This window comes from Nelumbo lutea, chromosome 1 (assembly GCF_056320005.1).
Source record: "Nelumbo lutea isolate HS-2025 chromosome 1, American lotus-T2T, whole genome shotgun sequence".
Classification (NCBI taxonomy): domain Eukaryota; kingdom Viridiplantae; phylum Streptophyta; class Magnoliopsida; order Proteales; family Nelumbonaceae; genus Nelumbo; species Nelumbo lutea.
In genome coordinates, this window is record NC_142684.1 from 98918293 (window position 1) to 98946028 (window position 27736).

Consider the following 27736-nt stretch of genomic DNA (forward strand, 5'->3'; position numbering starts at 1 on the left):
TTTTTCATTTATTTTTGTTTATAATTGTTGACAGGATGGGCTTATAATAGCTAAATGTTTAGTGTGTTATTGGGTTTTTTTTGTTGGGAATTGGGCCTCTGTTATTTCTTTTTATTTCCCTTTTTATTTCTGCTGTTGCCACCCTATTAAGGGCATGCTTGTAAATTCATTTTATTTATTAAGTGTAGAGAAGATGGAGGGTAGTTATGTAATTTTACCTTTTCTTTCTTGTAATCTAGTAGGCGTGTACATTAGTGTACAACTCTTTTCTTTTATCTCTTTTGTAAGGACAACTTTGTCCATTTACAGTCTTAATATTAATTCTTTCTTTTTGGGTTGGCTCGATAATACTGATCAACCCTAACAGATCTGAATTCTTGGCTTCCCTATTGTCTTTTCTCTTTCTCACAGATTAACATGGTATCAAAGTAGGTTGTTCTCTGATTCATTTATCTTTCTTTCAAACATTTTGTGGGTTCTTCTCCTCTTTGATTGGTTCTGGACTGTTTTGATCAATCCAGGAACCTGTTTTCTGTGTTCTACGCAATCAGAAAGAGAGATCTCATTGGATCTCTCTTGGAAGACATCTGTTTGTGGTGAAACTTGAAAGAAAGTGTCGCCTGGACCTTTTCATCATACTCTGAAAGTTTCATCGAGATCGGAGAAAGATTAAGAGAGATCTATACATCTCTTCTGGGCGGCAGCAGTCAGTCTTTCCATATTTGGACTGCGTTCTCAGGTTTTAACCATTGCTGTACTTTGGACACTCTCTTTTGACTGTAAGAGGTTTCTTCTCTTATATTTTGACTCTCTTGGACTAGTTCTCTGTTTATATTGCTTGCTTCAGCTAGTTTTGCTTTGTGCCTTTACTCGGCATGGGTCTTGAAAAGAGTGGAATTATTTCTGTCAAGTTTGATGGGAGCAACTATGCTCTTTGGAAGTTTCACTTCCAATATTTTGTTGAAGGGAAGGGTATGTGGGGTTACATTGATGGTTCCACACCCATACCCAATGCTAATGATGTCAAAGGACTGAAACAGTGGAAAATTGAGAATGCACAGGTTGTTTTGTGGATTATTGGTTCTGTCACAATAGATGTCAGTATTCCGATGAGGGGACTCAAGTCTACCCATGACATGTTTGAATACCTTAAAAAGGTATATCAGCAATCAAACATGTCTAGGCAATATCAGATTGAAGTTGATATATTTTCTTATGCTAAAGGAGAGAAACGGATTCAAGAATATTATGTTGGGTTTGTGAATCTCTAGACTGAATATGAACTGGCTCACTTTGGGGGACTTCTTTACAGACTGTTGTGTGAAAACTATGAAGAAACACCTTAGTAAGAGAAATATTATGCATTTTTTATGCACCTTAGATTTGATTATGAAACATTGCGCTCTAGTATACTCAACAAAGAGCCTATACCTGATCTTGACATAATACTTGGAGAATTATTAAGATAGGAAACTCATCTCCACACTCAGTCTGCACTTGATCAGAAGAAGGAACAGGGAATAGATACCATCTTCTTGGCTACCAAATAGAAGGGGGAGAAGGAGTTCTCGAAGATGCAATGCTATGAATTCAAGGAATTTGGACACATGGCATCCCACTACAAGGAGAAAAAATTCTTCACCTACTGCAAACAGTAGGGACACATTATAGTGGAATGCCCAACCAGGCCCCTAAGAAAGGACAACATAAGGCTTATCAAGCCTTAGCTAAACCGACTCCAACTGATACTGCTTCCTCCTCATCAACTCACAAAACTAATTCATAGGGAAATTTGATTGAAGGTAAGATTTGTGAGCTTATGTCCTTGGCTATTTCCTTTGCTTTTTCTGCTATTAGACTCGTTGGTAAGTCTGCTTATTTGTGTTTTTCTCCTTCACACATGTGGATTATTGACTCCGGGGCCTCAAACCACATGATTGGGGCTTCCTTTGGTCAGTCTTCTAAACCCTACACTTTTGTTAACCACATTATTACTAATAATGGTGATTCTCTTCCTATATGTGGGTGTGATGATTTATTTCTATCCACTTCTGAGTCTACACCCTTACATCTTCCCAAAACCTCTTTTGTGCCTAAGTTGACTACTAGTCTTATTTTTGTTGGACAACTTGTTGATGATGGTAATAATGTTTTGTTTACTCATGACAATTGTTTTATCCAGGATCAGCACACTGGGGAGCTAAAGAGGAAGGGGCGTAGGCTTGGGAGACTATTTGCCTTGGAATTTGATAATAAGCGAGCTTCATCAGACTCTTGTTTGTTGTCTACTACTTCTAGTTTTTCTTCTACATTTTGTAATAATGTGTGGCACTTATGGCATAAACATTTAGGCCACACTCATGCTAAAAACTTGGATTATTTATTTTCTTCTGGTTGTTTGCTTATAATTGTTGCTTCATTTAAGAATGTTGATAAATCTTGTTTAACTTACTACTATAGTAAAAGTCATGTTTTGCTTTTCCCATCTACTAAACATGCTTCTACACCTTTTTACCTTATTCACAGTGATGTTTGGTCGTCTCCAGTTATTTCACGCTTGGATATAAATATTTTGTGTTGTTTATTGATGATTGTACTTGATACACATGGGTTTACTTTCTTCGAAAGAAATCAGAAGTCTTTCCCACATTTAAGAACTTTCATGCTATGGTTATGACCTAGTTTAAAAGCACTATAAGCATTTTGAGGTCAGATTCAGGGGGAGAGTACTTTGATGGTGAGAATGGTGAGTTTCAAACCTATTTCAAACAACATGGCATTCAGTCCCAGAGATCATGCCCAGGTACACCTCAACAAAATGGGGTATTTGAGTGCAAGAATTGTCACATTGCTAGTATGGTGAGATTCTTGTTATAAGACTCCCATGTTCCCATTACCTTTTGGGTGGAGGCGACCTGCACTGTTGTTCACCTCATCAACATTCTTCCCACTTCTATTCTTGGAAATTCTTCTCCCCATCAATCCTTGTTTCATCGTCCGCCAAATCTTCCCATGCTTCGTGTCTTTGGTTGTGTCTGCTTTGTCCATCTTCCCCCCCATGAATGCACAAAACTAATATCTCAATCTGCTATATGTGCATTCATGGGATATGGTATGGAACACAAACTAATAGTTTTGTGCATCTCTGTAATGTCATTTTTCTTGAGAACCTTTCATTCTTTGAACACATTATTAAATTGCCTGCACCATCCTTTTCTATTCTGCATCATTTTGGCTCTACAGGTGATCCTTCCCCTACATCTTGGCCACTTCAAGTTTATTCCAAGAAGCATCCAGCTCGCTCATTGCCTATGCCTCCACCTCCAGCACCAGTGACTAGTCATTCCTCTCCATCCATCACTATTGTAAGTTCCTCTTCTCATCCTGTTGATTTGCCTTCATCTGTTCCTTTATGTGGATTGCCTCGTATTTCTCGCCTACTTGACCGCTATTGCTTCTTTTCCAGTTATAGCTCCTTTTCTATTGTTTTGTCATCCACAGACATTCCTAAGTCTTACAACCAGGCTGTAGCGATTAAGCATTGGAGTGATACCATGAATTCATAGGTTTAGGCCTTATTGGAGAATGATACCTGGGATCTTGTTTCTCCTTCCCCAGATGCCTCCATCATTGGTAGTCGATGGGTTTACTCAATGAAACTCAAATTAGACGGTACTCTAGATGGATATAAGGCCCGTTTGGTTGCTTAGGGCTACAAGCAAGAGTATGGGATTAACTATGATGAAACTTTTGCCCTAGTGGATAAAATGACAACTGTCTGTTTACTTTTGGCCATTACTGCTCTTAGACAATAGACAATAGACAATTTATCAGATGGATGTCAAGAATGCCTTTCTCCATGGACATGGCTTATTTTTCTCATCTTCCTCCTCTACTCAACTCCGAGCTTATGTAGATGTAGATTTGGCAGATTGCCCTGACACTCGCCATTCTACTACTAGCTGGTGTATATTTCTTAGTGATTCTCTGATTTCCTGGAAATGCAAGAAACAACAAACGGTTTCGAAGTCATCTACTGAAGCAGAATATGGAGCAATGTCCTTAGTATGCAGTGAAATAGTTTGACTCAAGGCTTTACTTCATAATACAGACATTGATCACTCATCCGCCATTCTACTACTAGCTGGTGTATATTTCTTGGTGATTCTTTGATTTATTGGAAATGCAAGAAACAACAAACGGTTTCCAAGTCATCTACTGAAGCAGAATATGGAGCAATGTCCTCAGTATGCAGTGAAATAATTTGACTCAAGGCTTTACTTCATGATACAGACATTGATCACTCATTTGCCATCCCCCTTTTTGCTGACAACATGAGTGTGATCAAGATCGCATCCAAACTGGTATTTCATGAGCATACTAAACATATTGAGGTGGATTGTCACTTCATTCTTGACATTCTCCTCGTGGTTCACATCTCTCTCCCACATGTTTCCTCGGGCCTACAGCTTGTAGATCTCTTCACCAAATTTATGACCAAAGCCCGACATAATTTTCTTATGGACAAATTGATGCTTGTTCCCCAACATCAGTTGGAGGGGGAGTGTAGAGAAGATGGAGGGTATTTATGTAATTTTATCTTTTCTTTCTTGTAATCTAGTAGGCGTTTACATTAGTGTACAACTCTTTTTTTTATTTCTTTTGTAAGGACAACTTTATCCATTCACTTTCTTAATATAAATTCTTTCTTTTTGGGTTGGTTTGATCATACTGATCAACCCTAACAGATCTGAACTCTTGGCTTTCCCTCTTGTCTCTTTTTTTTCTTACAGATTAACATTAAGTAGTGGGACAGTACCTAGGTTCCACAATTCTGAGTTCTCTTCTTTCCTCTTCTCTTCTTCCTTACTTTTTATAGGTATGTTTTCTTTTTATTGCTGGTTCTTGATCAGATTATTGAATCTGATTATTACAAGTATAATAGCAAAAATGGTCCATCTTTTCATTCTTTTTAGATTACAAATATTTCTCATGAGTCCCCCGTAGTCTTGGTTGACCATGTAAACCCTTAATGACAGAAAACCTATCTCATTGTAGGTTTTATAGCCTAAATTCTTGAACATAATATCTTTTTCAATGCCTTAAATTCATAAAATAGAAATATTTCTCATCAGACAAATAAACCTATTTACATAATTAACATTCAATGTATTCTATATTATTCTAGTTGAAAAATTAAGAGAAAATATCTTTGATGCAGAGCCTAAAGCTGAGTAAAGGAAGCAACAATCATGTTTTTGTCTAGGCCTGTATGAATGTGGCAGCTATTAGGTTTCAACAGGCCCATGTAAAATGAGTCAAATACAGTAGGTTCTAGTCACCTGTCCAGTCACCAAGAGCAGTGATATGCCCCATAGGCTCCACAAGGATTTCTTATGTGTAATATTCCTGAAAAAGAAATATTCTACGAATTTGATTAGAGTTATTGGTCCTAATATGGAGATTTTATTTGTTGTCAAGTTAGGAGATCTTAGGAAATATCTAGGGATCTAAAAAAATATTTTGTTTCCTATTAATTTTAGAAGCCAGTGATCTCTTAAGTAAATATTCCATCCTATGAATTTATAAATAAGCATGAAACTTTTGTAAGAGGATTAAAATATGGATTTGATGAGCACTTTTACTTCTTTCTTTTCTGCAGACTCCAGACATTTTTGAAGGTGCTGACTCTAAACTATTAGGTGCTGGCTCCTGGAGACACCTTGGAGCACTCCTAGTTTTATTTTTTATTTTATTTTTTCCATCTATTATTTTATAGATCTATGTTAGATCTGATTTGGATTTGTGCCTATACATTATATAACTATATCTGCATTTCAATGTTGTGAGTCTGGTCATATATTGCTTTGTTTACGTTTAGTGTTTTGCTCATTCCTGTAGATCCTTGGAAATGAAAATGTTTTATTACCTACTTACATTGTCATTTTGAACCACGTTATTATCTACTTCTATCCATTTAAATATTTATATCATCTTATTTTATCAACCTCTCTATTTATTTCTTATTTCTATTTCTATACTGTTTGTGCTTTCTAGTTATGGGTCAATCATTTGGGATCATAAGTCAAGATACTTACTGGTTCTTGTTTTATTCTTTATTTCAGGTCCATTCAGCTGATAAGATTCTTGAACTTTTAAATTTAGGAAACAGTAGGCGGAAGATGGAAAGCACAGATGCCAATGCAACATCTTCACGGTGAATAAGCAATTACTGTGTTCCCAATCTCAGTGTATTTTTTCTTTTTGCTTCATGGGGCTACACAATGGGGGGGTAGCCCATCCTCCTCCCTTAACCCCCCCAACCCTGGCAGCAGCGGGATTTGATCCCAAGTCTCTACTCTGATGAGCCAGAGAACCTACTAACTGAGCCACCATCAGTTGGTCTTTCAGTGGTTGCAGATGCTTGTTTGTGACATGGGTTAGTGAGCTTATCTGGGAAGGATTCTATAGCTAGGAGCTGTTTGATAACAACTGAAGTGGCTGAAAGTAGAGTTTATTGTATTGTCTTTTAGTAAGTTTTTAAGGAAGTTGTGGGCATCTTAATGGCTGAAGCTGAAGTTGGGTAGATTAGTATACCCTTGAATATTTTATTATTTTAATTATTTTATCCACTAAAAGACAAAGCAATAAGTCATTCAGTTTAGCAACTTCAGCTGTTATCAAATGGCTCCTTGGTACAACTACTCACTGAAACTCGGAAACTAGTTCAATTATCCCATTTTTAGGTTTCATCTCATGTGCTGCTTGTTCTTGCCTGACACATGTATATTTCTTATTTTGTTCTTTTTTGGATAATAAAGGTTAAAATCTTATTAGAAAGAAAAGATGAAAACTATACCAAGTGTTCAAATACAACATCAAGTCCTCAGGAAACTCCAATGATTTTTTCTTTCTTCCTCTTTGCTTCTGACTGGATCCTCACTTGCATGATCTGAGCTGTAATCATTGCTAAATGATTCAGTGGATCTCTTGTTTACACCCAACCACCCTGCTGTCTCCTTATTCTCTACTTTTCTTCAAGCCACCTAAACGTTACGGTGTAGTTCCTTACCTCCCAAGAAAAATATTCCTAATGTCTTGGCTATCTTAACTTCATTAGCCAATGTCTTGAATTATGAGCCTTGCATATTTGTACCTCTTTGTCATATTCCTAACTATTCTTGTACTCCATACTTCCTGAATCATCTTCCTCCCTTTATTCCACGTCACATTTATGTAAGCATGTTGCATGGGAGAACCCTTGTTAGCTTCCTCCCGTGACATGGTCCTCACAAAGTGTTCAACCTTATTCATCACTATATAGGTGCTCATCTCCCCTTAATGATAAGTGGAACCTTACTACACTGAAGCTTGATCATCACTTCCCCCTGATGTCACACCTTCAACCTCTTTAGACAGTACAGAATAGGGCCAGGAGTTGTGTGTCTCTTCAAGTTAGTCACCAGAATCCATCCCAATGATGCCTCTCTCATTGGTGGTGACCTATGTCAAAGGAAACATTTTTTTTTCTTCCCTTGCCATTGTTACACATTCTTTAACATTCCTCTTAAATCCTTAAAAATCTCTAATTTATGTTCTAATGTTTGGTGGGCCTTTAAGTGAAGTGGGCTTATAATAGTCTTACAAAGGTCCAACACAGTCCTAAGTGGGATCAGGGCCCCTGAATTAGATGAGCTCCCTAGCCTCTTAAATCAGTGAACATCTCCTTGATTGATCCACATATGGGCCTAGCACTTGACCAATTCATATTAACCAGCCTGATATCCACATTAGGGATGGAGCCCCCCAAAGACATTTGGAAGCTTCCAGATTTGGAAACTACACATGTACAATTTGAATTTTCTTCATTCCACATCAGATTCCAGAAACTCCTATTGATTCTCAATTGTGCTGGTACCAGTTGGATTGACATTGACCAAAGGCTCAACAAATTGGATAACTTCCATGCCAAACCTCTTCACCCAATGTACCACCCTGAAACCTACTCCTTTGACAATCTCTCTGAGCCAGTTGATGCAAGAATCAATGGAATGCCCTCATCTCAAGTGTCGGCTGCTCACTTAGATGATTAGGCTTCGAGCCTCCAGGATTAGGCCTGAAATGATCTTGTCAATAGACTGAACCTTAGCTTACCCACTCAATCACATCCCATGGCCACCCTTAGCATAGTGCCATAGTTACCTTATGTTTATCACCAACTCCAAATTTTTGGGAATGTCACCCAAATACCTCCTCAAATTTTACCAGTCCAAGTGAATCCACCAATCTCCAGCTTAGGTTCTCTTTTATACCCCATAGCATCACCAATCTCCTTAAAAGTTGCACAATACCAAGTGTTCAAAAGAACCTTGGTGATTCTCACCTACCATCGACCAAAATCCTTCATTGCCTGAATCCTATCCAGAGATGGAGACTTCTATAGTTCTAGCTTGTAGCCATTGAAAATCCATAAATGGAAAGAACAAACTAAGAAATAAGAAACAAAAGAGAGATATCCTTATTTTGTTTCTTTGCATCTTCTAAACTGATTTTTTTTTATTGGCATGAATGTTTGAGGTTCCAAACATTGTGTTTTTTTGACTGGTAACAATTGATAAAATGTCTTTCTTTCTGGATCATTATAATTTCTTTTAGTAAGTTTATCTTTTGGAGAAAACTATTGGGTGCTGTTTAGGAAATTTGACCTCTCCCAAATTTTCAGATGCTATATCAATGTCACACAATGTGTCATTGTTGATATTGTGATTTCTATACAAGGTTGCCTATTGAAACCCTCTAATACAAAAATAATTGGTTTGTCCTAACAGTTCACATGCTGTTTTAGAGATTACTGTAAGAAGGAAACAAAGAAATCAATACAGGAACCATATTGTCTGTGGAAAACTTGCACTAGTTGATCTGGCTGGCAGGTAAGTACACATTTTAGCTCCCCTTTTTATTTATTATTTTTATTTTTTTCCTGCTACAATTTGGTCCTGTTTCAAATGGGGTTCTATAAATGTTATATTAAACACTTCTGTGCAGTGAACGAGCTTCTGAGACAAACTGCAGAGGTCAAAAGCTGAGGGATGGTGCCAATATTAACCGTTCACTTCTTGCTTTGGCAAACTGCATTAATGCTCTGGGGAAACAACGGAAGAAGGGTCTGGCATATGTCCCTTATCGCAATAGGTATTATCTTATATTTGGATATTTTTTCATTTTAGAATGGAACTCTCTTTGCAAGCATAGCTAATGTCTGGATATTTTCAGCAAGCTGACACGGATTCTTAAAGATGGTCTAACTGGTAATTCACAAACTATCATGATTGCAACAATATCACCTGCTAATAACCAGTATCACCATACTGTGAATACTCTGAAATATGCTGACCGAGCTAAGGAGATCAAGACGCACATCCAGGTCTGCAATCTGTCATTTAATTATATAAAACATCTTCAGCATTTTAAGAATGGGTGAAACATTTGGTTGGATTCCTGATTCATGCTTTATGGCAAGGATCCATATTACATGAATTTATAAGTGAAGATTGCAATTTCTTGAGAGCAATCAGTACGACTTCTGATTCATGCTCTTTGATCACGAAACTCAGGAAAACTCCTCCCTCCTTTCCTTACAAGGTCTCCCTCCCCCATCTCCTAGACAAGCATATCTGGGCCTTAACCTCCAATGGCTCTTTCTCCACTAAATCTTTTTCCATCAACCTTACTGCTGGCTCCCTGACTCCTGCCTTCTCAGTTAAAAGAATTTGGCCTCTTTCTCCACTAAATCTTCTTTCTCTTGGGTGACTTCTGGTCACCTTCCTTGTATGTCTCTTTTTATTTTATTACCAATAAAAGATGCCTCGCGTGGAGTTGCTTCTGGTGTATATTTGCATGTGTCCATGAGCCTATTTGCACCTCTACTTCTTCCACAAGATTGTTTTTCATCAACACTACTGCCTTGTGGTTCCTGAATTTAGACCTATATTAGCATTCAATTGAATTCATTTTGCAATTTTCAAGTTCTAGCTGGTTCTCTTTAGTTGCTTTTTCTTACCTTGTTTCTTCTAGTAACCAGATTGGTATTTACTACTACTGCTATAAAGGTCACTAAGATAAATAATGGCAATATTTAGTGTTGTTTTTCCTTTAGGAAGATTGAGTTGAGTCTTTAGGTCGTACTAGTGGTGTGGGTGTTCTCTACTTGTCTTGTTACTCTCATTCTATTGTATTTTGTTTTCTTTGTTGATAGCTTTGTATGCATTTTTCTTTCTTTTGTTTATCATTCTTATGTACTCCCTCTCTTCAATAGCATCCTCTTTTATTGATTGAGAGTGATTTTTTTCCAGACAAATATTGGCACTGTTGATATCCATGTTGCAGATTATCAGAAAATGATTGATAGTCTTCAGGTAAGCTTGGGAAGGGTTTTTATCTGCCATTTTATTTTGGGGATCAATCATGTTGTATCAGATCATAAGAATCTGATTATGCAGATTGAAGTTTGCCGGCTGAAAAAGGAATTAGCAGAAAAAGAATCAAAACTAAGTGTAAAACCGAATGAAAAAGCAATTGATGAGCAACTCTCTTGGTTGGATGTTTTGAGCCGTGAAACCAATGAAAGCGTACAGGAACGGATAAACTTGCAGAAGGCTTTATTTGAGCTTGAAGAAATTAATCTTCGTAACCGCATTGAGCTCCAGCATCTAGATGATAACATTACAAATGAACAGGTCATTATTGCCATTACTCATTGAATCAGTGGTTGATTTTGACCATCTTTCATGCTTTTGATCTTGCCAGTATCAGTATTTTTCACTTGGAGCTATTTGAAGTATACTGCAATAAGGAAATGCTGAGCATTTGTTTAGGATTTTGATATGCCTCAGAAAAATGCAAGAGGTATTATATATAGGATTCTTAAAATATGCTTCTGCCTCTACTGACAATAGTCATTAAACTTTGAACTTGGATGTTAGGAATGAATAATGTTGTAATCTTTTTTCGAGACATGGTCATAAAGTTCAATCATAATTAGAAATTTAAGCTTAAAATTTCTGGGTAATTCCTTTTATTGATGAACTACTATCTCCTAGGCCATAGGAAAGGATGGGACAATTTTACAAGCTTTAAGAGAAAGGAGACAAGTCATTCTTGATAACATCCGTGATAATGATGAGGCAGGGACCAGCTATCAAAAGGTGTTATTCCTGTTAATTATGTGGCTCATAAGGATCAGTTTTTCCAATTTTTATCTACTAATCTGGTTGTTCTTTCTATTTTCCTGCAGGAAATTGAAGCAAATGAGAAGCACTTCTGCCAACTTCAAGATATGATAGAGAAAGCCATTAGTAATAATAGTAACAAAACCTACTTGCATATTCTCAATCAGTACAGGCTGTTGGTAAGTAGAAATGAAACAATAAGACCATCCAATCTACATATTGTGAAACCTGTTGTTCTCTGTTTGTCTTTATGCATGTTTGTGTATACTTTATATACATTTTATGTATGTCTGTCTACACGATGTATGGACATATGTATGTATTCATGCGTGAACAGATGACTATGTCCATACACTTTACGATTCCTGTGCTTGTGTGTGCATATGCATTTAAGTGTGGTTTCTGGTCTTCTTAGTGGAGTTCATGGTAAGTTCATTAATACCAAAACTGATTCGTCAACAAAACATATCATATCTGAACCTTTGGAGTAAGGTAATATATGTGTTCACATTGTATAACATATGTATTTTCATTCAAAAGAAAAGGAAATTATGCCATGTTTGTACATTAGTATTGAAGATAAAAAAACTTGTATCGTCTTTTCTCCTCTCAGTTGAGGGATGGATGTCTCTTACTAGAAGCCTACTCTATGCCATTCATCACATTGATTGAATATAGACAAACATACAGGAGGGGTGATTTTTTCATGAAAAAATGATCAAGAGAGAGAGAGAGAGAGAGGAGAGGCTATGGATGTTTGGTTTGGAAAGAGATGCTCTATGGAGGAAAGTAGTGGCATGTAATTATGGGGTGGTAGGTTTTGGGTGGGACACTAAGGAGGTGAAGTCCTCTTATGGAGTACGTTTTTGGAAAGGAATAATGGATTTTCAGTTAGCCTTCCTTGATTTTGTCTCCTATAAGATTGGAAGTGGATCGGCAATAAAGTTTTGGGAAGATGATTGAAGGGTATTGGAAAATTGTGTGATTTGTGCCCATGTTTATAACACTTAAGCAAAAGAGAATCCTCTATTGCAGAAAATTTTGAAGTGATTCATGCAAGGGTGGTGTGGTGTCCAAAATTCAAAAGACCTTTGTTGGACTAGGAGATTGGGGACTATGTAGACTTTCTTTGAAAATACATTCCAAAATTCAAAAGAGAACCCTCTTGGTTGTTTTACTTGATGTTTTTTTTAATAATAATTTCTGTTACTAATAAAAAAAAATCTCATTGGAACGCAAAATAATGTTTTGATCAAGTCTACTTTGTCAAATTTACCACTACACTATTTGTCAATGTTCAGGATTCCACAAAAGGAGGCTAGGAAGATTGAGAAATTAGTGAGGATTTTTTATGGGAACTAGGAGAAGAGAAAAAGGATCATTTTGTTCATTGGGAGATGGTGATTAGAAGTCTTAGGAGGGAGGAATAAGTGTGATCAATGTAGACCAGAAGAATTTAGCTTTGTGGCATATGGTTATAACTGGTATTCATGGCAGAATGGATTAATGGACTACCCTTGCTTCACCTTGGAAGGTTATTCATGATATTCTCCATTAGTTTCCTAGATTTATTAGGTATGTTGTGTGTGTTCAGGGGATGCTATCAAATTTTGGGAGGAGAGTGTCTAGGTTGGTTCTAATGCCCTTAAGGTTTTATTCCCTTCTTTGTACTTTGTGTCTTGTATAAAAACAAGAGAGTGCTGGATTTCATTGCTCCTCTTATACTTTGGGTCACAGTTGGGATTTTGGTTTTCGAAGAGGTTGCTGAATTAACTAAGTTGAATGGGTTGTTACAACTTCTTGATTCAATTTATCTGGATCCCTCTAAACTGGACAGACATATTTGGACTCCCCACCCTAAGGGCAGCTTTTCTTGTGCCTTCTTTTTTTTAAGTCTCTCTATTCATCTTCTCTCCCCTAGCATTTCCTTGTTAAGGAAGTTTGTTATTGGCTTGTTCCACCAAAGATAGGAGCTTTTTTGTTGGGAGGTGTTTTATGGGAAGGTTAATACTCTTTGGACATGTTACAAAAAGGAAGACCCTCTTTATGCTCATCACCAAATTGATACATTATTTGTAGATCCATTGGAGAGAGTTGTTACCACTTGCTAATATCCTGCCCTTTAGCTACAGATATTTGGGAATGGTTTTTCTCTTTGTTTGTGCAAGGTGGACTTCGCCAATAGAGGTTGGTAAGATTTTTGACCCTTCTACTTTTGTTTGAACTAAGAAAAGCGGCATGATCATGTGGAGAAATGTAAGAGCCGGGAAGAAAAGAATGCTAGAATCTTTTCAGAGAAGGAGAGAGGTAAGGATAAGGTAAGATATTGTGATATGATGAGAATAGTTCACTGGGTAAGAACTTTGGACTCTTTCTCGCATGTTTATTTGGAGAAACTAGGGGATGGTGGCTAGAAGTTACTCCAGAAAGGAAAGAGTTAATGTCATTTGAAAACCTCTGGTGGGAGACTTTGTGAACTTGAACTTTGATGGGAGTAGTCAAGGCAACCCAAACCCTTCAGGTATAGAAGGGGTGTTGAGAAATAGAGAAGAATTTGCCATTGCTTTATTTTCGGGTCCAATGGGAGTGGGGGATTCCATAAGGGTGGAGTTGCTTGTTTGTTGCATTGAAAGGGATACAACTTGCAAGTGAGTTAAGCTTGATAATTGTGGAGATTGAAAGAGATTCAAATTTGGTGGTTGGTTGGCTAAAGGAACCGGAGTCTGTAACTTGGAAGTTTAGGGAGGAGATCAAGAAATTTAAATGGCTTGCTAGAATGAGTTTGAGAATAAGTAGGGTAAGGAGATCAGCAAATGAGATGGTGGATGCATTACCTAAGAAAGGGTTAAATAGGGATTACTTGTATTGGGCTCAATTTTAATTGTTTTTTTTTCTTGTATTATGCTCTATAATTTGTGAGAGGTACCACCTTGTGCCTCTCTTTGGGGATGCCTATAATGCCTATACTTTTGATAAATAATAAAATTTCACTTTATTTATAAAAAAACATACATCTACTTCCTCAAAGAAATGCTAAATTTATCATTAATAAAATACTCAACTGTTGCTTATAAAAAAAATTTCTAATTATGGACGTACTCTTAATATTTGGTCTGAATAATTAGTAAGAAAATTATTAGAAATGAATGCATACTGAATTCATTTCGTTTACTGATTACTGAAATATTTCCAATACCTGATCTACCACCCCCACTAACTTGAGGGAAATATTCCACTTTCTATTTATTAATGCAACTTGACCAAGGTCTATTCCCCTTGGTTTGGTTAGTTCCACTATATTATTGTGCCTGACATCATTAGTTTTACCTCCTTTTAAGGTGGCTTTTGTGTCATGTCTCTTGTTTTAGGAGATTTGACTTTTATTTTCTTCACTTTTTCCTCCAATAATGCTGGTCTTTGTCTTCCTTCTAAACAAACCACATTGACCTCATTATAACCATGTAATTACTATTTTAGTACTGCTATACATGTAGGAAATGGCCAACACTGAGCTCCAGTTTGAAATGGCAATACGAGATCAAGTGATTCACAACCAACGGGAAATGCAGAGGAACCTGTGGAACCTGATCATGGGGTTAGGAATTGATGAGAGACAGATAATGAAGCTTGCTTTTGAGCAAGGAATAACAATAGAAGATTGGACGGTGACACCCCTTCGGGGGCTATCCAGTATGAAGTAGTGTCTTACTTCAGGATGCAGTAGTTTACTTTTGTGTTCTTGTCCTGGCATCAGAAAGTCTTGCTATTCAACATCTTGCATCTTCCAACAAAACCAATATATTGGTGTTTGGTCATGTTTCAAGGAGCACTCTAACTGTGCTCATACTGTGTGTAGGGATGAGCACCATTGCTCCTAGTCAAGGTTTAAAATGTCGATGTCGGTGGAAATATCGTCACCCAAATATAGGAAACATGTAGAAATATCGTATGGAAATATTGTAAAAATTCTAGGCATGGTGGAAACATTGTAAAATATGCAAAATACAGAATGATATTTTATGCAATTACTAAAGAAGCATAGGTACAACTTTTTAAATTATTATCCTGTTCCAAACCATTAAACAAAGCTAAGAAACTAAGGCCATAGGCAAAAGAATATGTGAAGTTGTCCTCTAAACCTTAAGATTCAAAACTACATGATAGAATGAGTTAAATCAAAATTTAAACTCATAGAAAATGTAACCTAATAGATCAACCAAATAATCTATTACACAAACAAAAATTAATATTTTACTTCATGTTTGAAATGAATATCAAGTTGGTTCAAAGTGGTAATGAAGTTAGGTGGGCAATAACAATGCTACTCCACATTTCTACAATATTGTTACCATCTTATGTTATAATACTATCTCTTGTACTCCACACTGGTAGTGTTCACTAGGGAATAAGCTGATTCCAATTAAATTGTGTCATTATCCATGGAAATGGAAATATTTTGTGAAAAGCATCTCTTGTAGTCCTCATAGTGCTGGTAGTGTTCATTGAAGAATATGTTGGTTCCAATAAAATTTCATTTCACTACCCATGGAAATGGAAATATGTCATGGACATATTAGGAAATTTAGGGACATTTTAAACCATGCTCCTAGTGAAGGGATGGGAGATCCATCATATGGATGGCCAAACCATGCAGGGTGGTTGAGCGAAATTTCAAAAATTTCTTTCTCCCATCCGGGAATCCTATTCCTTAATTTAAAAAAACTGCATTTTTCAAGGTTCGTTCTTGAAACAAATTAGACAAATCTGAAACCAAGATTAGGGAGAAGAATACCTGATACGGAATCCACGCAAAAGCTCCTCCCAACGTAGGTGTTCACGCACAAAGAGGTTACCAAAGTTGCCTCTACTGAATATGACATAGTGAATGTTGAAATATGATCAACAAGAAGGATTCTTCAGCAAGAACATGTGATTCTTCAACAAGAATCGTGTAGGATTGTGTGAGCATGACTTCAGATTGTTTCTTCACCAAGAAACAATATCAAAAACAGTTTTTGATCACTCCAAGAGGTGGAGATCGAACTAGGCAGGACAACAAGAGCAGAGGGATAAAAAGATTGCAGAAAAGAAGTGATCTTTCTGTAGAATTCGCCCCCTTATTTATAACCTTCCCTGGATCAACTTCCTAATCCAATTAGAAATGAGTTTCTTAATCCAAATCTGATATTTGGATTTGGACTCTCAAGTGAATAAGACTTATCTTATCCAACTACTAATCCTAATCAGATTATAATCCCAAATTCGCCCATTTAATTAAATCACTTAAGCCCAGTTCGAAATGGGCCTTAGACCCATTAAGTCACACAACTCACTTTACCCTTTAAATGCTAGCTAGTTTGGCTCTCTTTGTATGGTGTGGGACCCTAGCATTGATCTACACATCAGCTACATGGGTTCAACCTAGCTTTTGTTACAAGGCCTGATCGAATTCACTACAGAACACAGTGAACCCCTGAGTCCATCAGTATGGGCTCTTAATGGGCCCGACATTTACACTAAATGGTCATTGGGTCCAACCATCTTGTGAAGGCCCAAGGACTATGGGCAGATGCAAGATTAGCCCATCACGTATAACCCTCAATGGTCTTACACTTAAACCTCTCAGCTCATAATGATCAAACATTGCCCGACAAGAGATGACCTCTCCCTCGACTGTAAAGTACAGTGTTGCACTCTTTACTCACATGGATCCCGGGAATTAAAACATTTTGCAAACATTTTGTGAAACTATAATATATATATATATATATATATATATATATATATATATATTTATTTCTATATAAATATATTTTTTAAAACAAATCCCAACAATTTGAAATCAACTACTAGTAGTTTATGTTTTCATTAGAGAGTGCATTCCCCGATCATTCACTTTGTCCGACAAATGGGCTAATTCTGTCACTATGATCACCCACTCAGGTGAATTCTCAAACTGCCCCAACATACCCAGGTTTTGACCTGTTTAAAGATCTCATCGATTGGCATATCAAAGACAGCCCAATCCGACACTTAGTGTAGTACCATAATCGAGTCTAGGGGTCAGGTGTAACATTCCGGTTTTGCCCATCTATCCTCAAGGTCCAGAGCAATACTGGAATTTGGTCCAATTCAGGATTTCAAGAAAACTCACACTGCATGTACCTCAGGTCTCACCCTAGCAGTTAAGACAAGCCACCCCAACCCACTTGGCAGCACATCAGTGTCAGCCTTGGAAAGATAAATCTCCCCAGATCTATCCAACGGCTGTGAAGATTCTAAACTAACACAAGTCTGTTAAGTGTCCAGTTTAAAGGTATTACACCAAAATAACATGAATCAATTATGCACTTTATTCATTTACAATAAATGTCAATAAGTACAACAATCTGATTGGAGCTAAGGGCATAACTGTCTAACACCTAGTACATGTTGTCTCATGATCACTCACATTAGCATATTTGAGTACGAGGAAGTGGAGTGAACATTGGATGACTGGAGGACCAGGTACATCATTCTGATGAGTCCGGATCTCTTGCCCACGATTATCGCAGCCACACATGGAGAACATCTCATCCTCTGCATAGTATTATGCAGGGGGAGATGTTCCAAATTCACTGGGGGTAGTGTATTGTGGGTAGGCGTGGGCAGAGTTCTCGTGGGCAAGAGATCCGAACTCCATTCTGATTCCCTAACAACATATTCATGGTGTAAATGGTTCATATCCATTATCTGGAGACAAAAATTTTATATTCTTTGTTTGGTGGAGGCTGCATATTGACATCATGTCTTCCAAAAAATTTTGGCCAGTAGCAGCAGGTATGACTCCCCTCTCTACTATCTCTGTATCATCCTACTGGTTTATCCTGGTTTTCATTTTTCCACACTTAAATGAGAAAATATGTCATAAACTTGGACTATATTGTTGCAATATCACTCTTGGATTTATAATGGAACTAGATTGATCTACTAAACTGATGAGAAATTAAACCATCTTCCTATCTAGGGGATGGGTTAGTGGTTCAACCTTTCAGGTCAAATAAGTTAACCCATGATGTATAATTAAAAATATATATATTTTTAATTAGAATAATACAAAAAAATATGAAACAATTTTGGGCACATCTATAATATTATATACTAATAATATAAACAAAAAAAAGTATGATAAATAATAATTATTTTATCAATGATATAAATGAAATGCAAAATTTAAAACCAGTTTGAAAATGATACCATTTCCATATCTAGATGGTAGGTAGGCCAATGATCTAACATTATATTTCAAATGGGTCAATCTATGATGTTATAACTAAGTAATGAATATTAAATAAATACATACATACATATAAACTCAAAGAAAAATATAAACTTCATATAAAGCATTTTGATACAATTCTATTGTTATATATTCACTATATTAAACAAAAATAAATGTGAAAATAAGAATTATTTTTATTGATAATAAAAATGGAATACATGTTTTAAAATCAACCGAAAAAGCAAAAGTGGTTTTTCCATCCAAGAGATGGGTTAGTGGTTAAACTATCCATGCTAAATGGATGTTATTATTAAATAATAAAATACATAAATTATAAAAAATATAAAAATTTGTCGATAATTTTGGGTACATTCTATAATATTATATATTCATCATATAAAAAAGTGTGATTAATTAAAATTATTTTCATTAATGATAGAAATGAGATAAAAATTAGGACAAAAAATAAAGAGCATTAATGTCTAACACATGACCCGACTAACAATGTCAAATGGTTCAATAATTTAATTAGCTAGGTCGTCGTAGGTAAGTAGTTTGGTAGGGATGCAAACAGATCAGATCAGATTTGAATTAAGGTATATTCAAATCTAATTTGATCCAAAGATTCGATCGGATCTCATAAATATTGATTCGAATCCGAATTCAAGATGTTAGATATTTGAATATGATATGATCCTATTTAATTTTTTAAAAAAGTAATAAATTATTAAAAGAAAAAGAAAAATTAACAGTTGAAATAAAAAACAAAAAAGATAAGTATTTTTTCAACTATTGTCATCATATAAAAAGTTTACAAAAATGCAATATAAATAACATATATATTATATATAAATAATATAAATACTATAATATAAATAAAAATATAGATTTTTTTATAAATTTTATAAAAAAAATTGAACATACATTAATATTATATATTATTCATATTAAACAAAAATATGTTTGAAAAAAATGAGAATTATTGTTAGTAAAGATAGAAATGACTCAAGTACAAAGTAAAAAATGAATTAATGTCTTAATCATAGTCAAATTTTCTAGTTAAATAGGTTAATGGTTCAACCAGGTCCTTTGGTTATTGATTATTATCATCCATTATTTGGTATTGCCACGTGCAAAAACAAATGTGGAAATAAGAATTACTTTTCTTGATGATGAAAATGTAAAACATGATTTAAAATCAACCGAAAAAGAAAAAAAATGGTTTTTCCATCCAAGTGGTTCAACAATCGATGTCAAGTGGATCAATTCATGATGTTATTATTAAATAATAAAATACATAAAATTTTAGAAAATATAGAAATTTGTAGATAATTTTGGATATATTCTATACTATTATATATTCATCATATAAAAAAGTGTGATTAATGAGAATTATTTTCATTAATGATAGAAATGAGATAAAAACCAGGATAAAAAATAAATATTATTAATGTCTAACACGTGACCCCAGTAACCATGTCAAATGGTTCAATGATTTAATTAGCTAGGTCATTGTAGGCAAGTGGTTTGGTAGGGATGCAAACAGATCAGTGGTTTGGTAAGGATGCAAACAGTGGTTTGGTAGGCAAGTGATTGGATCTCATAAATATTGATCCAAATATGAACTCGATCAATATGTTGGATATCTGAATCTGATAAACAAAAAATATTAGTATTTTTTCAACTATTTTCATCATATAAGAAGTTTACAAAAATGCAATATAATAACACATTTATAAATAAATAATAAATAACATATATATTATATATAAATGATATATATATATATATAAATAATTGATTTGACCACATTATTAAAAACCAATATTCAAACTATATTGGAATTGCATTTAATCTTGGTAAATAAGTAATTTTTATAATCTCATAAATTAAATAATAAAAAATAAAAATATAGAATTTTTTTATAAATTTTATAAAAAATTTGAACACGCATTAATATTATATGTTCTTCATATTAAACAAAAATAAAATAAGAATTATTGTTAGTAAAGATAGAAATGGTTAAAATACAAAGAAAAAAATGAACTAATGTATTAATCATAGTCCATTTTCCTAGTTAAATAGGTTAATGGTCCAATGAGTAAGGTCATTTGCACATGCATGCGCGTAACTTTTACTAGTTATCTCAAATATCCGAATACCAAAAGAAAAAAACAAGTTTTCTTTGCTGTATTGGAAGGATGGATGGTGGTCTAACATATTCAAGCCTGTCCCTGGTCTCCTAGATATTCCACTTAATTGAATGGAACTGCTAATTTGTTCCCTTTAACAGAAAAGGGAGAGAGAGACCATGGATATAATTCTTCAGAGTTATAATTGTTATTTGTTATATACCTCTTTGGTAGGACTATTGAATAGTTAGTTGGTCATTCCAACTCCCAATCAAGTTTCCATTTAGTAGAGAGACATGGAATTGGCTAGTAGGGCATCATGCACCCTTTTCTGTCCCCACCGCTATCCCTACTAACCTCTAACCAACTAGTTGACCATTCAAATAGCCAAAAAAATATAAAAAAAGCAAAACCCCCCAATCGAGTTTTCTTTGCCTTGATGGAATGATGGATGGTGGTCCACCATATTTTATCCTAGCCTAGTCTCCAAGATTTTCTGCTTAATTGAATGGAACTACTAATGGTACCATAATGCTTCTCTTTTTCAAAACTAGTTCTGTCTTTTAGTTGGTGATTTTATTTCTTATTGATATTTTTACTGTCTTCCATACTATTAACATTTGAAGATATTTCTTCGAGCAGGGTTTTTAGGCTACAATCATGTAGCTGCTTGAAGTTCATCTAATTGGATTGGGCAGTGGCCCTAATCAATGATTAAAATATCGATACGATATGCCTTGATACGCTCGATATGGGGCGTATCGCATTGGTATCAGACTGCACCGCTATCGGATACGCTACGACTACAGGTGTATCTTGCCAATTGTTCATATTGGTTTGATACACCAATGTATTGGCGCGTATCACATTGTATTGGCTGATATGCGTCGATACAGAAGCATATCGACCAGTGTCTTACAATAAAAAAATCGTGGGAAGCGTGACTCGAACCCAAAGCCATTTGTTATTTCATATTAATACATGTAATAAAATAACTTTTATTAAACTTAATGTTTACATGTAAATAAAAAACAACATACATTTATTTTCAAAAACTTCAACTATAAAATTAAAAGAATAATATTCAAAATTAATATTTTTTAAATCAATGGTATAAATAATTTATAAAATCTACACACAATATATATATATATATATATATATCAAAAATGAAATTTAATTTAAAAAATTTCATTCGTATCCAAGTTTCCCAAGCGTATTCATGCTTTCCACAGATGGCACTCTCAAGTTGTCTATATATGTTCCCAATTACACCATATGCAAATGCAGTGCTAAATGCTTTTAGTTCCACTAGCCCCTATTTTAAGGATCGTCCTCCAAACTTTGTTTAGTCATGTTTGATTTCATTATTTCACAGTTTCTATATTTATTTTTGGCCCTTTGTTGGTTTAATTTGTATAATGTGTTCATGGAGGGGATGCTAATCATGCCCTCATGAGGGAGCTTGGGATTAGAGATCTACTCACCATTTGCTTTTTACACGGCTCCATGCCATATACTTTCGGAGATCATCTTCAGTTAGTGCAAGGCCCGTTCAAACGACCTTTTCAGCCTTGCATTGGGAATATTTCTGTACCTATGCACCTTATTTCATGGGGAGATATTCCCGATGCAAGGCCATAAAGGCTGTTCAAATGGGCCTTGCACTGACTGAAGCCGAGTTCATGCTTTCATCTTTGACTCTTTTCACATAGGGGTGGTTTGGCAATTCCATCTTCATGGACAGGTAAAAGTAGTGATGAGAGTATATCTTTCATAAGGTAAGATTAGCATTACTCTTCACATGTGCAATAGTGTTGTATTGTTATGAAGTTGAGCTATAATACCTCAACTATCAAGGGAATCGACTCCTATAGTACCAAACTTCCAATGGGAGTAAAGCTCAATCAGCAAAAGCATCAGCCATGAGGTGGAAATAGATGGATGGCCTTCCAACTGCCAAGAATGTGGCAAAAGCCAAGAGCAAATTCTACATATTTGTCAATGAGGACCATTTGTCAAATGAGAGACTTGTGTATCTTAGGTGGGTGGTTCATTGGCCAGATGTCATGCTTATTAGTTAGATGGCGTTTGATAACACTTTTTAGACCTTTAAAGTCTGAAAATGTTGCTTTTTAGATGTCAGAGGTGTTTGGAAGTGTATATGAATTTGGGTATGAAAATCATTTTCAGATTTGAAATAATAAGACATGGGCCAGGCATTGAATGTGTTCAGATGCATTTCAAATCTAGCCGAAAGTCCAAATACCCTTAAACTCTCGCCTCTCTCCTCTCTCTCTATCTCCTTTCTTCTTCTTTTCTTGGCGTCACTACAACTCTTCTAGCAAACTAGCGGCGGCGAGTTCCGGCCTTCTCCCCCCCTCTCTCTCTCTCTCTCTCCTTTATTCTCTTTTCTCTCGCTGCTACAACTCATCCGGCGAACTAGAGGCGGTGAGTTCCGGCCTTCTCTCTCTCTCTCTCTGTGTGTGTGTCCCCCTCCTTTCTTCTTCTTCTTCTCTCACCACTGCAACTCCTCCAACGAACTAGCGGCGGCGAGTTCCAACCTTCTCTCTCTCTCTCTCTCTCCTTTCTTATTCTCTTGCAGCTGTAGCCGAATAGTCTAATTTAGGGGTAAAATAGTAAAATTAGTGAATTTCAGATGCTGAAGGTTTAATCCAACAGAAACAACCTTCTTTATTCAGAGATTCTAAAAAGTCAAAAAATAAAAATGTCTATTTTCAGATTTCAAACCCTTTTAATATTTTTTTAACTTTTCAGATTTTATATTTCAGATTTATCAAACGCCACCTTAGTATTGTTGTTAAGGATTTGAGTTCCATCCATAAGAGAGAGGTAGCTGGTCTGGATGGGTAAGTTGGAATAGAGGCATCTAAGATGTTACACGATTAGTTCTAATTTATCTATTACGCATACAACTTCTCATTTCTTCTTATTCAAAGAATATTTGTGGTTAAGCGGTAACTATTACGAATGCTTAATGTTCCAGACTCCAGGACTAGATCGGTTGTACAGTTGGACCGGTCATGAGTCCAGGTTTGATTTTGGACCCTAAAACCATCCGGCCGGACTTTGGACTGGATGGTTCATTTGACTCGGGAACCAGTGGACGATGCAGTTCTGTTTCTGGTCAGGTTTTCAAAACCATGCTCCAGAGAAGCTAGCGGAGGTGTCAATCATGATATGACACGCTGCAATATCACGACTGGCCCAAATCTCAAGATTAAAGCCAAGTCTCACCATTCAACTATTTTCAACTGTTTGATTGACGAACACAACGTGGCCTTGAATAGTGAGCAGGAGATGCACGTGGCCTTGACCTCTCAAGGATTCAAGGGGTTTCAAACTTTCAATTGGATGGAGTGACAAAAGATGGGGCCGCAGTAAAGCATCCAGCGCTACTCCAACTGGAATAAGCTGATTTCTCCGGAAAACCTTTGTCCAATTTTGTGCTATTGAGTGCAATTTTGGCCCCAAACAGCCAAAGTTTTTTTCCCGCTCTGTTGGGGGGCAGATGTAATTCTGCTGATCCTGTGTAAAACAAAGATAGACTATATGTCCTAGACTATGAAGCTGAGTAAGGGACATCTCATCCTTGGCCTAGCCGGTATATAGATACATAATTCATGCTATAAGGTCTTGGATAAAGAAGTAACTCGATATTCTTTTTTTGATAAATCTAAGTAACTCGATATTCAATTACCGGAATGCCCTCTTCTTTTATTTGTGTATATAGACAAGAGAAGAGACTATTTAAATTATAAAAGACTGATGGAAGCGTCTGTTTGTGGCAAATTCAGTCCACAGCCTCCCAAATGCTAAATAAATTGAAGCTCAGAATCAGGAGACCAAGTAGGGGAGAAGCACCAGCAAGTTCTGGGAATTGATTGTTCAGCTCGTAAAATTTCCAAATTCATTTCACATCTCATTCTTTTTTTTTTTCCTTTATCCTATGGATTCTTACATGTAGAAGTAGAATAGTAGATGGGTAATGGCTTCTTCAGAGATCGAAGTTGTTTCAGACAGCAGGAACCAACAGAACTCAGCGAGTTCGAACTCAAACCTTAACGAAATCAACATAATTGACGTTTTCTCTGCATCTGCTTACGGTGATTTCGACAAATTGCGAAAGTTCGTCGAGCAAGATGGTTTCTCCGTCTCCAATCCTGACCGTAATGGTTATTATGCTCTACAATGGGCTTCTTTGAATAACTTTCCTGATATCGCGCACTATATTATCGAGGTTTAATCTCTCTCTCTCTCTCTCTCTCATGCGCATATACACATTGTGGTGAATTTGTTCTAATTTACTTAAATTCGTTTTTCGTTCTAAAAGCATGGTGGCGATGTTAATGCTACCGATAATTCACAGCAGCCGGCTTTGCATTGGGCAGCAGTTCGGGGCTCAATTGCCGCAGCAGACGTGCTTTTGCAGAATGGAGCTCGCGTAGAGGCTGCTGACGTTAACGGCTATCGGGTAAATTTGTCTGAAGCTTTGAGAATATTAGATTATTCGAAAACTTATCCACTTGTTTTTTTCTTCTTTCTTTGGTGTTAATCAATACGACTGAGAGAAAGCTGTACTGGAGCCTGTGTTCCGATTGTAGTGAGGGACGTAAAGAGGGAGCAATGGGAAAGCATCTTAATAAGGAAATGATGCCAGTATACAGTCGATTATATTTTGTCAACAAGAAAATATTCTCCAACTGGTTCTGGTGACCTTGATAAACTCTTTTTTCTTTTTGTTTTAATTGTAGTTGAAGTGTATTGTGAAGACCAACTCAAACATCTGCATAGAATAGAGCTTAGAGGCGGTAACATTTGGATGAGCTTCCAGTAGCAGCTATATTGTTATGGGCAGCAAAAAGAAGTACTGCACTGGTTTTAGTAAAGGAACACTGATATAGTGAGTTTTCAATGTAATGCAGTTGAAGGTGAAAAATCTATAATGAAAAAAAAATACATTCAAGCTTTATAACAAAATTAGTATCTTCAAATGCAATCTTGAAATGCAGAAAATTAATATAGTAAAGAGAAATAAAACTAGAAGAGAAACACAATGAATGCCAGAAGTGTCTAAGAAAGAGATGAGTACTACAAAGGAAAACACATAGCATATTGACACACAGACTGCCTTGAATACTGATCCTCCAACATGAACCAAAACCTAAAACAAAATAAACCACTGGAGCTAAAGGAAACCAACCTACTAATTATCATCATAGGAATATAGGATGCCAAGTGCCAACTGCCCCTCCTCACCAAGGTGCACTATCAACAAGAAAACAACTGCAACTCATGCAACCAAGAAAATATTAAAAGCCAACTCAACAATTAAATCAACCAAAAGACAATCCCCAGTCAATCTTCAATGGTGGCACTACCTGCTAAAATCCTAAAGCAACTGCACTCTGACTACAACCCCAACACCTTCCCGTGGTAGTTCCTCAAACCATGCTTCCAGTTCTTCTTCCTGTACCCCTTCTATTCTTATTACTCATTTCGGCAATCATCTAATTCAAAGCACTCCAATTTTCACCCTCCACCTCAGTACAAAGATTGATTCACATACAAGTCACTAGATGTGTCCTTCTTTTGGGTTTGACATCTTGGTTGGTTTTAATAAACTTCCTGTTGGTAGACCTATTTATAAAGCATCTTATATGGACTTGTAGTTGTCAGCTGATGAATGACTTTTTCTTCTTTTTTCTCTCCCTGTTTGCTGTTTTAGGTGGTTGGTATGGGTTTGGGGGGTGTTATCTTAACACCTGCCTTTATGTTGTATTTCTTTTTTACTTTTCAAAAAAAAAAAAAAAAAGATCTCCGGACTTTGGAGAAGTTCTAGTGTTGATGTCAGGGTTGCTGATATGTTAATTGTTTTTTGATATGTCAAAGTTTCAGTTATTGGTTCCTTTGTCTCTTCTACAGGCAGTTCATGTTGCAGCTCAGTATGGGCAAACAGCTTTCCTAAACCACATCATCGTGAGGTATGGTGCTGAGTTTGACATGCCAGACAATGATGGGAGAAGTCCTCTTCATTGGTATGTGAAACTCTAGGTGATAAGTTTATTAATCTAAACAGCCTTCAATTGAGCATGGAATAGCATCTGAATTCCTTGTGTTCTAATTTTTTATGACTTCTACAGCACATGAAAATGGAATTTAATTAATTGATTAATCACAAACTATGAAATTCACTATTTGATTCATTGGCATTGAGCATATGAGTGGCCATGAAGCTTTTAACTCATCTCACTCCAAGCTTGAATGAGCTTTGGATGGCCATAAATGAAAATCATATTAAGATGAGAAAGGAAGGGAACCCCTTAGGCTCCACAGTCTGATCAGAAGAAGAGCTGCTGATAGCAAAGGAAAGAATCTTCAAATTAGATGCCTGGCTTTGCTAAGGCTTCTGTGTGAACCACATTTTCACATCCATCATTCTCTGGATAAATCTAAGACATTCCTAAATGAGTTAGAACTTAACAGTCCAATTCTTGATGCTACACGACTTTTAATGGTTATTTAAGTAATTGATTAATTTTATGTTAGAAATACAATGATATTTTATGAAATGATAAAAATTGCATACATATCCCACTTTATATTATTATCTTGTTCGAAACCATCAAACAAAGCCAAAAAACTGAGGTTAATACACAAAATAATACACTACAAAGTTGTCTTTCTTTAAGTTTTTAAACCACATAATAGGGCAAATTCAAGCAAAAATTAATCTCACAGAAAGTGGAAATGATTCTATAATTCAGTCAAGTAATCAGTTAGACAAACCAAAACTAAGGTTTAGCATCATGAACTGACCAAACTCAAAGTGGTCATTATTTCCATTAAGTGGCCAATAATATTGATACTCTGCATATCTACAATATTGGTTCCAATTCATCATGTTATAATTATCATCTTGTGTACTCTACATGTCATCAGTAGCTTTAGTTGTGGGAATATGTTGATTGATTCCAGATAGAAAGCCTAAAAACTCTTCCATATTTTAGCAAAGTTAAACCATAGATTCTCTACCTGGAGTAACACAATACATATTTTTGCTCTTCATGAGCATAGGCGCATGCATAAATACA

At 35.9% G+C, this 27736-nt stretch overlaps 2 protein-coding genes across 8 annotated transcripts in view; both read left to right on the forward strand.

Moving 5' to 3' along the window:
- Positions 1–24572, forward strand: part of LOC148876357 (kinesin-like protein KIN-8B) — a 50514-nt gene extending 25942 nt beyond the window's left edge. For 3 of the 6 annotated variants that reach the window (XM_088966674.1, XM_088966675.1, XM_088966672.1), the window contains 9 exons: positions 6126–6217; positions 8829–8930; positions 9046–9192; positions 9274–9424; positions 10353–10415; positions 10500–10736; positions 11100–11204; positions 11294–11407; positions 14723–15286. In XM_088966674.1, the coding sequence (XP_088822800.1) occupies positions 6126–6217; positions 8829–8930; positions 9046–9192; positions 9274–9424; positions 10353–10415; positions 10500–10736; positions 11100–11204; positions 11294–11407; positions 14723–14929 (1218 nt within the window). In that variant the 3' untranslated portion in view covers positions 14930–15286. Of the gene's footprint in view, positions 1–6125; positions 6218–8828; positions 8931–9045; positions 9193–9273; positions 9425–10352; positions 10416–10499; positions 10906–11099; positions 11205–11293; positions 11408–14722; positions 15287–24439 lie in introns of those variants that run through there. The other 3 variants (XR_016105868.1, XM_088966673.1, XR_016105867.1) reach the window with 3 other exon arrangements.
- The window catches only part of LOC148876358 (Ankyrin repeat family protein with DHHC zinc finger domain-containing protein), a 56203-nt gene continuing 52649 nt past the window's right edge, over positions 24183–27736 (forward strand). The window contains exons 1-3 of one of the 2 annotated variants that reach the window (XM_088966677.1): positions 24183–24882; positions 25012–25116; positions 26568–26680. In XM_088966677.1, coding sequence (XP_088822803.1) covers positions 24631–24882; positions 25012–25116; positions 26568–26680 — 470 coding nt within the window. In that variant the 5' untranslated portion in view covers positions 24183–24630. Of the gene's footprint in view, positions 24883–24975; positions 25117–26567; positions 26681–27736 lie in introns of both variants that reach the window. The other variant, XM_088966676.1, reaches the window with a different exon arrangement.